Source organism: Manis javanica, chromosome 2 (genome assembly GCF_040802235.1).
Source record: "Manis javanica isolate MJ-LG chromosome 2, MJ_LKY, whole genome shotgun sequence".
Classification (NCBI taxonomy): domain Eukaryota; kingdom Metazoa; phylum Chordata; class Mammalia; order Pholidota; family Manidae; genus Manis; species Manis javanica.
Genome location: NC_133157.1, coordinates 61,052,004 through 61,066,417, shown reverse-complemented (window position 1 = coordinate 61,066,417; position 14,414 = coordinate 61,052,004). Strand labels below are relative to the sequence as shown.

The window sequence follows — 14,414 nt, the reverse complement described above, 5'->3', positions numbered from 1 at the left end:
GAACTTTAGTTTCTTTAAATGCTAAGTGGTAGTTTGAAGACCATGATTTGATGCTAATTGTTATTTGGTTGTATTTGCTTTTAGGCTATCTTAGTGAGCAGAGCTAAAAATAAATTTTAGAAAGAAAAGTGTATTGTGAGTTAATATTGTTATCTCCAAATCAAAGATTAAATTAAAAGTTAAAGTTTTTAAAAGCTTTAAAAGTTTTTTAAGGTTTAAAAGATTAGTTAAAGCTTTACTTCTCTGGTTTTATATTTGTGTATTTTTTGTAATTGATAACCTGGATCCCAAAAACATCAACATAATCAGTTACTTGCTTTATCCTATTTTATACATAGTTTCTATAGTAATAATAATATGATGACTGAATACAGTTTGATTGTTTCATGGTTTTTGTCTATAGAAAATTTCCCATTAAGAATGTAAGAACTATTCTGTTTCAAAGTTACTTGAAGTACTTATTTATTTATTTTTTGGTATCATTAATCTACAATTACATAAAGAACATTATGATTACTAGGCTCCCCCCCTTCACCAAGTTCCCACCACAATACCCCTTCACGGTCACTGTCCATCAACGTAGTAAGATGCTGTAAAATCACTACTTGTCTTCTCTGTGTTGCACAGCCCTCCGCATGCCCCACACACATTATACATGCTAATCATAATGTCCCCCTCTTCCCACCCATCCTCCCCAGTCCCTTTCCATTTGGTAACTGTTAGTCCATTCTTGAGTTCTGTGATTCTGCTGCTGTTTTGTTCCTTCAGTTTTCCTTTGTTCTTATACTCCACATATGAGTGAAATCATTTGATACTTATCTTTTTCCACCTGGCTTATTTCACTAAGCATAATACCCTCTAGCTCCATCCATGTTGTTGCAAATGGTAGGATCTTTTTCTTATGGCTGGGTAATATTCCATTGTGTATATGTACCACATCTCCTTTATCCATTCATCTACTGATGGACATTTAGGTTGCTTCCATATCTTGGCTATTGTAAATAGTGCAGTGACAAACATAGGGGTGCATCTGTCTTTTTCAAACTGGAGTGCTGCATTCTTAGGGTAGATTCCTAGAAGTGGAATTCCTGGGTCAAATGGTATTTCTATTTTGAGTTTTTTGAGGAACCTCCATACTGCTTTCCACAATGGTTGAACTAATTTACATTCCCACCAGCAGTGTAGGAGGGTTCCCCTTTCTCCACAACCTCGCCAACATTTGTTGATGTTTGTCTTTTCGATGATGGCAATCCTTACTGGTGTGAGGTGATATCTCATTGTGGTTTTAATTTGCATTTCTCTGATGATTAGCGATGTGGAGCATCTTTTCATGTGTCTGTTGGCCATCTGAATTTCTACTTTAGAGAACTGTCTATTCAGCTCCTCTGCCCATTTTTTAATTAGATTATTTGCTTTTTGTTTGTTGAGGTGTGTGAGCTCTTTATATATTTTGGATGTCAACCTTTTATCAGATCTGTCATTTATGAATATATTCTCCCATAATGTAGGATACCTTTTTGTTCTATTGATGGTGTCCTTTGCTGTACAGAAGCTTTTTAGTTTGATATAGTTCCACTTGTTCATTTTTGCTTTCATTTCCCTTGCCTGGGGAGATATGTTCATGAAGAAGTCACTCATGTTTATGTCCATGAGATTTTTGCCTATGTTTTTTTCTAAGAGTTTTATGGTTTCATGACTTACATTCAGGTCTTTGATCCATTTTGAATTTACTTTTGTGTATGGGGTTAGACAGTGATCCAGTTTCATTCTCTTACATGTAGCTGTTCCAGTTTTGCCAGCACCATCTGTTGAAGAGACTGTCATTTCCCCATTGTATATGCATGGCTCCTTTATCGTATATTAACTGGCCATATATGTTTGGGTTAATGTTTGGAGTCTCTATTCTGTTCCACTGGTCTGTGGCTCTGTTCTTGTGCCAGTACCAAATTGTCTTGATTACTGTGGCTTTGTAGTACAGCTTGAAGTTGGGGAGCGAGATCCCCCCTGCTTTATTCTTCCTTCTCAGGATTGCTTTGGCTATTCGGGGTCTTTGGTGGTTCTATATGAATTTTTGAATTATTTGTTTCAGTTCATTGAAGAATGCTGTTGGTAATTTGATAGGGATTGCTTCGAATCTGTTGCTTTGGGCAGGATGGCTATTTTGACAATATTAATTCTTCCTAGCCAAGAGCATGGGATGAGTTTCCATTTGCTAGTGTCCTCTTTAATTTCTCTTAAGAGTGTTGTACAGTTTTCAGGGTATAGGTCTTTCACTTCCTTGGTTAGGTTTATTCCTAGGTATTTTATTCTTTTTGATGCTATTGTGAATGGAATTGTTTTCCTGATTTCTCTTTCTATTAGTTCATTGTTAGTGTATAGGAAAGCCACAGATTTCTGTGTGTTAATTTTGTATCTTGCAACTTTGCTGTATTCCGATATCAGTTCTAGTAGTTTTGGAGTGGAGTCTTTAGGGTTTTGTGTGTACAATATCATGTCATCTGCAAATAGTGACAGTTTGACTTCTTCTTTACCAGTCTGGATTCCTTGTAATTCTTTGTTTTGTCTGATTGCCATGGCTAGGACCTCCAGTACTATGTTTAATAACAGTGGGGAGAGTGGGCATCCCTGTCTTGTTCCTGATCTCAGAGGAAAAGCTTTCAGCTTCTCACCGTTCAGTATAATGTTGGCTGTGGGTTTATCATATATGGCCTATATTATGTTGAGGTACTTGCCCTCTATACCCATTTTGCTGAGAGTTTTTATCATGAATGGATGTTGAATTTTGTCAAATGCTTTTTTAGCATCTATGGAGATGATCATGTGGTTTTTGTCCTTCTTTTTGTTGATGTGGTGGATGATGTTGATGGATTTTCGAATGTGTACCATCCTTGCATCCCTGGGATGAATCCCACTTGGTTGTGGTGTATGATCCTTTTGATATATTTTTGAATACGGTCTGCTAATATTTTATTGAGTATATTTGCATCTACATTCATCAGGGATATTGGTCTGTAATTTTCTTTTTTGGTGGGGTCTTTGCCTGGTTTTGGTATTAGGGTGATGTTGGCTTCATAGAATGAGGTTGGGAGTATTCCTTCCTCTTCTATTTTTTGGAAAACTTTAAGGAGAATGGGTATTATGTCTTCTCTGTATGTCTGATAAAATTCCAATGTAAATCCATCTGGCCCGGGGGTTTTGTTCTTTGGTAGGTTTTTGATTACTGCTTCAATTCCGTTGCTGATAATTGGTCTGTTTAGATTTTCTGTTTCTTTCTGGGTCAGTCTTGGAAGGTTGTATTTTCCTAGGAAGTTATCCATTTCTCCTAGGTTTTCCAGCTTGTTAGCATATAGGTTTTCATAGTATTCTCTAATAATTCTTTGTATTTCTGTGGGGTCCGTCGTGATTTTTCCTTTCTTGTTTCTGATTCTGTTGATGTGTGCTCACTCTCTTTTCCTCTTAATAAGTGTGGCTAGAGGCTTATCTATTTTGTTTATTTTCTCGAAGAACCAGCTCTTGGTTTCATTGATTTTTTCTATTGTTTTATTCTTCTCAATTTTATTTATTTCTTCTCTGATCTTTATTATGTCCCTCCATCTGCTGACCTTAGGCCTCATTTGTTCTTCTTTTTCCAATTTCGATAATTGTGACATTAGACTATTCATTTGGGATTGTTCTTCCTTCTTTAAATATGCCTGGATTGCTATATACTTTCCTCTTAAGACTGCTTTTGCTGCGTCCCACAGAAGTTGGGGCTTTGTGTTGTTGTTGTCATTTGTTTCCATATATTGCTGGATCTTCAGTTTAATTTCGTCGTTTATCCATTGATTATTTAGGAGCATGTTGTTATGCCTCCATGTGTCTGTGAGCCTTTTTGCTTTCTTTGTATAATTTATTTGAAGTACTTATTTTTGTTGCTAGCTTGATGTGCAATTAGGTTTGTTTCTTTTCTGTTTTTAGGGATTGATGTTGTTGATTTTAATTTTAGTGTGTTTTATTAATTATATCAAACATTCTCATGTCCCATAGTTTAAAAAAAAGTAGCATCCTTCACCCTACTGCCTTTCTTTATAGGGAACCATTTTCGTTTGGGTTTGGCTGTTATTTCATTTTGAAAATGTGAGTGCATGTGGATATTTGTATTTATAAAGTAAATAAAGAATAAATATAAAATATAACAGAGTAAAATATAAAATAAGTATAAAATAAAGAAGAAAATAAAGTGTACTTTATTGTTTTCACTTAACAGGAGGTCTTAGAGGTCATTCCATGGAGTTTAAAGAATTCTTCCACTTTCCCTTTTTTGCCTGCATAATATTTTGTTGTATGAATTCAGCCATCCCTCTTATGATGCATATTTTGATTGTTAGTCTTCTGTAATATGTTGCCTTGTGTGAGCATCATTAGTGTTGGGAAACTACATGCAGCCTAAAATTTTGTACTCAAAACATTCATTCAGGTTTCATAATAAAGACATTTCAGACTTAAGAGTTGTAAATTTACTTCTCGTACACCTTTTCAGGAAGCTTTAAGAATATGTAAACCAAATAAGAGGAAGGTACAGGATCTATAAAATAAAGGATCCAGCATAAGAAAGAAGCAAAGAAATCATCAGGATGATGATAAAGGAAAACATCAGGACAATTAACTGGGCATTAGATTTACACAGGGGGGCAGTGGGCCTCAGGGAGGATGCTTGCAGGGAAAAAAAAGAAATGATAGGTTATGTAACAGGTTTGACCACATAGTAAATTATATTGAGTTGTTTTTGTCAGAGCTATTAAGGAGTATGAGAATATTATTATAAATATTAGGTATAAGGAGTATTAGATATAAGACTAAAGAAAACCAAGTAAATGAAGGCATGTGATAAAGTTAACTTTAGGACAGTTAACAAGTTACATAAGGAAAGAAATATACTCACTGAATACTTCTTGACCCAGAAGTGAAAAATATTTATGTAATCATCATCATGAAAATATTTGGTAGAATTATGTTGAGAAGATGGGGAAAAGGGATAAGAATGGAAGGTTAATAGATAACGTCTATAATGATGTAAAACAGTGTAAACATATTGTTTAAAAATATGCATGTAAATATAAGATCATAACAAGCTTAAAATAATTGAAGCTTGTTGCCTCTTCACTAAAAAAGACACTACTTCTGTGGGGTTTTTTATTAAACGTCTTCTGGTACAATTTGTTAAAATTATGTGTATATATTGCTTTGAAAAATAACTTTAAAACTAGATACACATGGAGAATGTTTTAGGAAATTCATTATAGTGTTTGTGTATAATTATCAATTCAGATATGACTCCTGTAAACTAGTAACTCATGGTGTCCATTTTAAAGGCTGTCACGTCATTCAAACCTATTAATTGAGCATGAATGGTGTAGCTAGACATTAGTCAATTTAGCCATTCAGACACATGGAAGGAATCAAATCTTCCACGTCACGACAGTAGTAGAAAGAATGCCAATAAAGCACTACCAAACTTCTGTATGGAAAATAACCTAAAAAACAAGCAAAAAAGCTTTCAAGAGCATCAAAATAATTTTCTTCAAACTAGGAACCTTAAAGTTTGAACTTGTTAGACTCCTTGCATATAATTGTAATAGTACTGACAAATCAGTTTCCAGGATCGTAGGTGACTGGAAAGGGAGAAATGACTTAGGCAGGCTAATTATTGCCAAGAGTAAGAGATAGCTGATAGTAAGAGAAGAGGCAGAAAGCTATTAAATTCCAATACAGGCATGGGAAAAGAATGGCCATGTTATGTGGAGATAGATTACAAAACAGTTTTGTCATACACAAACACTCAAAAAGACGACAAACTCAGTTATGTTGGCATTGACCCACTCTAGTGCAGCCATTTAATGCCAGGGGGTTTTCAAATTTAGCCATTTTGCTATTTATTACCAAGTTTTCTGTGAGATATCTCCTAAGTGAATCCTTGAATCTGATTCTGATGCATAGCCAAAGGAGAGGAATCAGAGATGAGGTGTGGAGTAAGGTAAGATGAGGTAAGCATTTGGATCACTTCAGACATGCACTAGATAGAATGTACATGTCTTCCATAGTTGCCCATCAGAGCCATCAGTCATTTTAAACAAAATGTTCTCTTGAGAGTTCATTTTTATCTTATGGGTGTTTTTTTAAGATTCTTTGCTCCTCTTCCTCTACTCCCATCTCCTGAATACAGGTTACATTCTTCAAATACAGTTATTTCTAATTGATAGATATATCTGCTATAATGGAATTTAAGACTTTTTCATTTGAGGACCTAAACGATCAATATTTGATATATAAGTTTGATTGTTTATACTTTATTTGATTGGGTATATATTAGTCACAGAATGGAGGAAAATTCAGTATCTTTCTCTTTAAGCCTGTATATTTGCTTTTTTTTAATAGAGGAAGTCCACAGATGAAAGGGACCCCCCATTTTAAGGAAGAACAGTGTGCTCCAGCATTAAGTTTAGAGATGAGGAAAATACTGGATTTGCAAGCATCCATCATGAGGTACAGTACTTTGGTTAAGTTCGGCATTCTTCGATAACAGTATACAATGTAGTTGGTGAATCACATGACCAGTAAGAAGAGTTCATTTTTTTTCATTGAAGATAATGTTTTTTAGCACTAGAAATGCTTGATTAACCCTTACAAGAAACGTGAAATTTTACAGATGGTACGTTATTGTACTTAAATTATTGCAAAAGAAGTCCATAAATTGGTGTATCAGGTATAATTGTATTTCGACATTTATATTTTTTGGTAAGATCTAGTATTGTTTGAATGGTGCAATACAGTCCACGTTACTTTAAAAGATACGGATAAAAATCACACAAGTTGAAGAAAAGAGAAAGTGCCTTCATTTCCAAAGCCTTCATAAGTTCTTGGGAAGTATACGTACTTGGAAGAAAGTTACGCTGTATGATCCACGTGTAAATAAAATGGCTTTATAATAAGAAGGTGAGAAATACCAAAACACCAAAAATAATTTCACATCCATCGGTAACAAAAAGTAAATGATTGTCCTGATGATTTGGCTTTATTTCCTTAGTTGCTTCACATTGGATATTTTAGTTGTCTCTGATGTGTCTTGCTTAGAATGTATTTTTTAACTTGAAGTTTTTTACTACAATACTTTGTGTTTAGTTTCTTATTTTTTCTTTCTTTTTTTTTTTTAATGAAGAGTTCTTTGAAACTGAATCCAAGATTAAAGTTGGACCACCCCCCCAACTCAACCAAAACCTTTTGCTAGTATTATGACCCAGTCATATACAATCATAAAATTATAAAAATGGTGATATTGCAACCTTGTGTGCATCAAATGGCCAGCCGTTCTTATCTCTAATGTCTCGACTTGCTATAAGAAAAAGATAAGAAAAGTTAGTAAGAGAAGTATTCTAATTTAAAATCCATTTTATTAGAAGTCATTAAAACCTTTCTGTCAAACGTCTGCAGATAAACTTTTATAAAGAAAACATTGATAAATTAGATTATATAAATAAAGTTAAAAAAGTAATTCTACCTGGAAAAAAATGCCATAAGTAAGAACAAAAGACAACACAAATTCTGAAATCACGCAACATACCTACAGTGACTATCACAAAAGACCAGTTTCCATAATACATAAAGATTTGCTATAAGAAAAAGGCACAAATGGAACAAATAGACAAAGAATATAAATAATTTATGTTCACTTTCTGTATTCCAGTTAATATATTATGTAATAGATTTCCATTAGGAAATTAAATAAATGATTCTTATACATATGTACAGTTAGGTGACATACTGTCTTAGGGAGGGTATAGGGAAATGAGAACTTTATACATTGATGATGGGAGTGTAAACTGACAAAATGTCTATGGAAATTGATAAAGCAATATCTTATCAAAGTTACAGATGTTCATGGTCTTTGTCCAGCATTTCTACTTCTAGAATTAATCCTGTAAATATAATAATACATATCAGAGATGCTATATTTATAGGGTTTTTTATTGTACCTTGTTATAATAGCAAAAGATCCAAAACCACCTAAATGTCCATTAGGCAGCTGGCTAAATAAATTTTCATACATCTGTGCAATGGAAACAATACTCATCTGTAAAAACAATAAAGACACTCTTTACTGAAAAAAAACTTCCCAAATATGGTGTTGAGTGAAAAAAACAAGGTGTACTTAAAATAATGCAATTTGTTTTTAAAAGAGAGCTGGCAGTGTTTAAATATGTATTATGAAAGAATACATAAGAAACAGTATGAGAACTGAGTGGCTGGAGGACAGGTTTAAGAAAAAGGCATTACTTTTAACTCATTAAATACTGAACTATATGGATGTAATATATGAATATATTCAACTATATGAATGTAATACCTATGCTTTTAAATCCTTCTGATTGACAATTCTAATCAAAGGCTTTTTTTTTTTACCATTTCCTAAAATACATTTCAGATACTGGTACATACTAAAATTATACACAGATGGCTGGCTATTGTCTTGCCTTGTTTAATCTATATATTATCTTAGAAAAAGAATGCTTTTGTTATTACTTGCTTAAATGTGATCAGGATTACAAAAGATCTGAATCCAGGTTACTCATTAGCTTGGTCAGAAAATCACATTTTATCTCAGATTTTATTTCAGCCTAGAGATTCTTTTCAAGAATATAATTATTGCATAAGGAATTCTGAATGTCTGTGGGTACCAGGCTAGGTGGAACTGTACAAGCATGGCTTTCTATTTCCACCTGGTGGTAAAAGTGTGATTCATGGAAAAGGGATGGAAGAAGAGCCTTTAAATCTTGAACAAGTTTTACTTGTCAGGTGCTAGTTTTAAAACTACAAATACAGGTGATTGCAAATCTCTAATATTTCTTTCAGAATTTCAGTAAAGTAATTACATTACAGAGCAGTGTTACTACTAGCACCTGTAACACGTACTTGCTGGAAATTTGGAGATACTGTGTAAGATTTTGAATTGAGTGAGAAGACATGAAACTTGTGCTTTATAAACCAACTATCACTACCAATAAAGTACATCATTTCAAGTTAGGGATAATGGTTATAATGTTGCTAATAGAGATAAGATGTCAAGAGTACTGCATCTTTTAATTTTTGATTGAAAATAGAGTTAATGTTAAACATCCAACCTGTGTTACTAATTGAGGATAGAGAATGAATGTTTAGAAGGTAAAAAAGTACTAATATAAGTTATTATTAAAACAGTCTATTTCTACCTAATGCCACATAATAAATACTAATAAAATATCACAGTTTATTCTGTATCTTCCTCCATCTCAGGCACTTAGAAAAACCCTATGTAATATATAGCACTTAATAGTAATTAGGCATTAAACATATTTACATATTTGAGAATTGGTAATTATGAATCATCTATTCCCCTACTAAGAATATTTGATCAGAAAGATTATTCTACTTCCAGGATCCTACTATTGTGCTTCTAAGGTCTTAAATTTAAAAAACAAACAAAAACAAAAAGCACCTCTGGGATACCAGATAGCTGTTACAAAGCCCATAAAGTCAGTGATTAGAGAAGCTCTCTAAAGACGGAACTATATTTATGTGTATATTATGTGTACTTACACCCAGGGGTGATTTTTTAAAAGCATTTTAAAACCAGTAAGAATGAAAAGACATGGGATTTGATTATTGGCACAGGATCCTGATATCTCTTGATGCTAAGTTCTTTAGTTTTTGGATCTATGAGGGTGGTGGGTAGGCACTTGGTGGGTTGGAATAAGGCCTATTTATTAACCTTTATGGAAATGTGTAGTACTGAACAGCTGACTTCAGCCTTTTGTTTTAATGAATTTATTTTCAATTAAGGAGGATATAATTACCTTTCCTATAAATTCCTTATAATGTTTATCTCATGTTTATAGCAGTTACTTTAAAGTTATCTATTAATTGCAACATCAGGACTGTCTGTGATTCTATTTATATTACTGGATTTTTCTCTTGACTCTAGGTCATATTTTCCTGTTTACTCAGTGGTCTGGTTATGTCTTGTTACAGCGTTGTGGATAATACAGAGATTCTGAATTCTGTTAACTTTGTCAATAGAGTATTGATCTTTGCCTAACAAGCAGTTAAATTCCTGGAGGGTAGCCTTGGTCTTGGTCCTATCACGTGCAGTGATTTTTCTAGGGAGATAGGAGCAGGAAAGAGAAAGAACATAGTTTAAAAAAAAGGAGGTTGACTCCTGCTGAATGGAAATCACTCCTCTGAATTGCCTCTTGACATACAGTGGCAGATCTAAAATATACATGAAGGTTTTATATTCTACCTACCATATGCTACACATAAATTTTATCACTAAATTATAAATTTTGAAGTAAAAAGAATATACAATAATTGAAAAGGTGAACTTTCTATTAACTGGGAATTTTAATTGATTACAAATGTTCTGAAGTTTAAGAAATGGAGCTGCATAACAGGATGTATTCTACTCAATATTTTTGTTGGGGGGAAAATATAGTGAATTCTTTATTGTGTGAAGTCCTTATGGAATGAGTCACTGAACCCAGCTTTCCAAAGAATTGAAGGTTTAAAAATTAAAACATTTTTTAACTACTGTGGATTAAAATATTTCTGAAGTAAACTCTTAAGTATGAAAGGAAATTTAACAGTATGTAATAGAGTATATTTTGTAGACACACTATTTTTTCACTTTCTTATGCTTAAATTCTTTATAGTATTTGATACTCGAGTAATCTTTCTTAATATTCCCTTGGCTTTCTTGATGCCCATTTCCACTAGTTCCCCTGGTTCTTTTTCTTTCTCTCTGCCAGTACCTTTGCAGTCTCATTTATGATTCCCCTTTTCTCTTGCCCTTTCCGCCCCTTCTTTCCTTGCTCCCACAAACATTTAGTGCCAAATATAACTAGCACTGCCCTAGGGGCTGGGCATGTAAGAGTAATATAACCAAAGTAGGTGTGTATTTGTTGTTAGGTAAGTGAATGTTAAATCTCTTTGCAAATATTATTAAGTGCTGAGACCATACTACGTTGTTAGTTTTCAGTACTTGATTGACTGAGAGGTCTTCTAAAGGGAGGGAGAAACTGTATTTTTTTTAGTCTGTGAATCTCTATCACAGAGCATGGGCTTAGTAAACGTTTGTTGTATGAATGAACAATGTGAGGCTCAGTGATACTCTTATAAATACAGTGATCCAAAACTATTCTCTTTAGTGTGACAGTAGCCACTAGTCAAAAAAGGGTTATTTTACATTGTTGGTTAAAAGTAAACACAATCTGAAGTTCACTTCTGTGTCACACTGACCACATTTTACAGGTACAGTCATCACATGTGGCTAGAGGTACCATATTTGATAGTACAGATACAGAAGATTTCTATCACTGGGTAAAGTTCTGTTGGACAGGGCTAGAGGATTGTTACCCCTACTCCATGGCCCCAGATTGTCATCCTGTCATTAGTTCTTTCTGTGGTTTCTCTGTCTTGTCAGCTATCACTTACTCTTCCATCTTCTAATTTACTATTTCAGGATTTCTAGTTCTTAACCCAGTTCATCAAGTTTGTGACAATGGTTGCCCATAATCATTCATTTCTTCCAAAATTTCTGATTCTAGATTGAACTACTGTGTAGCTAAATTGTGATGAATGATGGTTTTATTAGTGGTTTCATGATCTTCTCTGCATGAGTATTCGCCAGAGCAATTCTGTTTACACTCAATGTTTTCCTAATGTGCTCTGTTAAAAGGAAATTAATTCTGAAATGCTTACTTTTCTATAGTTTGCAGTCTGTGCTGGAAGATCTCCTGGTTGCTACTTCTGATGGACTTCTTCATCTTATTCACTGGGAAGGAATGACAAATGGAAGGAAAGCTATTAATCTTTGCACAGTACCCTTTTCAGTAGATCTGCAGTCATCCAGAGGTAGTTACACTTTCTGCATGGGATAGAACCAGATGTTTAATACTTGGTATATTGTAATCTAGTTAGATATTTTCTATGGATGAACATTGATTTTTCTACTTTGGAATTAATTATGCAAGGGATGTGAGAGAGAGTGTGTGTGTGTGTTAATGTGTGTAGGAAGTAGTTAGGTCTCTAGTTTTGCCCTGTAACTGTCCTTACAGAGTTTGCAAACACATATGTGAGGAAATTATTTACTATTTTTACATTCATATTTCATGTACTTATTTTCTCATCAGTAGGTTCATTCCTGGACTTTGCAAATGTACACATCAGAGACATGGAATACTGTGCCACACTTGATGGGTTTGCTGTTGTATTTAATGATGGTAAAGTTGGATTTATTACACCAGTGTCAAGTAAATTTACTGCAGAGGTATGACTTATTTACTTGCAATGTTTATTTTATTTTGCATTTATTAATTTTAGTCTTTGTTATTAAATCCCTCCCTCATCTTCCTTATTTAAGATTTTAGGGGTTGTTAGTTACTTTTTAAAATCAGCATTATACATATAAATAGTATAAGTAAACAATTGTATTAGACATGTTGAAGAAATGATAGCTTTTTTTTTTTTTTACCCTTCTTTCTGCTTTCATCACACCCAATTTCCATTCTTGGAGGCAATTACTTTTCTATTCCTCTGTTAGTAATTTTGTTGTTTATCTCCACTACTCTTAGAATTTCCTTTAATTTTTAATTTTTCGGCTCTGTTTATTGACTTACCACTGTGGAAATGACCATTTAGTTCCCTCTTCTCTGTACGTACCACATTCAGATTCTTCCCATCATCCAGATATAATTATTGTGATTTCGATTAGATTACTCTTCATTGTTTATATTGTTATTACTATGTAGACCCTAGTAGTATCTGAGCCATATAATATGTTGTTATTTTTCCTTTCCTGCAGATGTCCCCTCCTACTGGGAATTAATTGTTTGTTCTTTACATTTACTTAGTTTTTATGTACTTACCACTAACTCAGCCCCAAACTGTCTACTGCTGGTTGTATAAATAACCTCTCAATTCTTTCAAACACATTAGGTGTTTATCTGTTATATCTTCTTGAAGAAATTTCTCCTGGGACCTTCTGGTCTGCTCTAAACTGTACTGGTGCTCACTCTACACACCTTAAACATAGTTGTATTTTTGGGTTTTCCGTCATCACCATTCCAAGGATTCCCTTTACTCCTTTGTAGGAAATCCTTTCACAGTTGTTAATCAGTATATGATTAGTTAATACATACATTTAGATGCTGTGACAAAGGCTCAAAATAAAAATGTAGATTCATTGATAGCTCTGTGGAGTCTGGTAGACTTGTTTGACTATAATTTTTGCCATAGGGTGAGCTAACTGGGCTATTTCCTTTCCTCTCCTTTCTGTATTCAGTGCTCATTGGAGGAGAGTCCTACAGTCCTTACCAGAGAATATATACCTGGCTGGCCCAATATTCTGGGAGTTGAGTTAGACTAAAGGGTCCAAATTCAGGATGTAAACTTTCACAGATCCATGTTTGCAGTGTGTATCAGAGACCACTGTGGTTTGGTTTGTTTAGTTCTGTTTTTCACCAAAGAAAAATAACCGTTTTGTGTTTTTTTTTTTCCTTGAAGTGGAGGTGTAGGGTATTTCTTATCTTCTCAGCTTAGGGAGGTGCAAAGGGAAGACCCAGCTGCCGCTTAAAAGACCTTGAACCAGTCCTACTGCTTTTAGGTTAGCTTTTCAGAGACATCTAAATTCCCAAGCCCTTTGTGTACCCCAAAATATAAATTTAGCTGTTTCCCAAAATTCCTTATTGCCAGTTATGGATTCTACTCTTTCATATGCTTCCCAGTTTCCCAGATTTCCTCATGTCTTATTGCCCATTCTTTGTTCTGGCTAGTTTATGTTTTTTGGGGGAAAAAAATCTTTTCTGTTAATCAAAGTTGAGGTTTTAAGAGTCAAAGAAGCTGAGTATTGGTGCTCAGCATGCTATCTTTAACTGGAAAAGATTTTAACTTTTTAAGGGTATATTTTCTTCAGTATGGTTTCTGCTTCTGTATTCCTAGTAACTGTTTTCTCTTACACCTTTTCAAATAGTAGGTACTAAGTGATAAATTTATGGTAACATGTCACTATGTAAATAAGAATAAAAATAAGCTTTTGACTAAATTTTTTTACACAGTGCATATATGTTTGTAATTATGTCTGGGACTTAAATGTATTTATTTACTGAAAACAAAAATATTAGAGCTGAAAAAGTGACTGACCCTCTTTTGAATATCAGCTTTTATTAGTATTTGGCTAAATTTGTCCAGTAAATTAAGGATTTAAAAAGTAATGAAAAGTAGATGGACATTATTAATAAGTAAATTTTACTTAGAAAATATGAATTATAAGAAAACAATGCATATGTATTACTGGTAATTGGAAAATACACTAATGACAAATTTAAATTAGGTGTTAATTAAGTTCT

General features: G+C 33.7%; 2 protein-coding genes across 9 annotated transcripts in view; one reads left to right on the top strand and one right to left on the bottom strand.

Annotated features, from left to right (window-relative positions):
* ERMP1 (endoplasmic reticulum metallopeptidase 1) overlaps positions 1-14,414 on the bottom strand; it is a 168,625-nt gene that overhangs the window by 11,356 nt on the left and 142,855 nt on the right. For all 5 annotated transcript variants that reach the window (XR_012127738.1, XR_012127734.1, XR_012127736.1 and 2 more), the window contains one exon: positions 11,770-11,842. The gene's annotated coding sequence lies outside the window, so the exon portion shown is untranslated. The remainder of the gene's footprint in view (positions 1-11,769; positions 11,843-14,414) is intronic.
* The window catches only part of RIC1 (RIC1 homolog, RAB6A GEF complex partner 1), a 127,791-nt gene that overhangs the window by 68,450 nt on the left and 44,927 nt on the right, over positions 1-14,414 (top strand). For 3 of the 4 annotated variants that reach the window (XM_073228567.1, XM_073228566.1, XM_037019021.2), the window contains 3 exons: positions 6,415-6,522; positions 11,780-11,922; positions 12,201-12,337. In XM_073228567.1, the coding sequence (XP_073084668.1) occupies positions 6,415-6,522; positions 11,780-11,922; positions 12,201-12,337 (388 nt within the window). The remainder of the gene's footprint in view (positions 1-6,414; positions 6,523-11,779; positions 11,923-12,200; positions 12,338-14,414) is intronic. The other variant, XM_073228565.1, reaches the window with a different exon arrangement.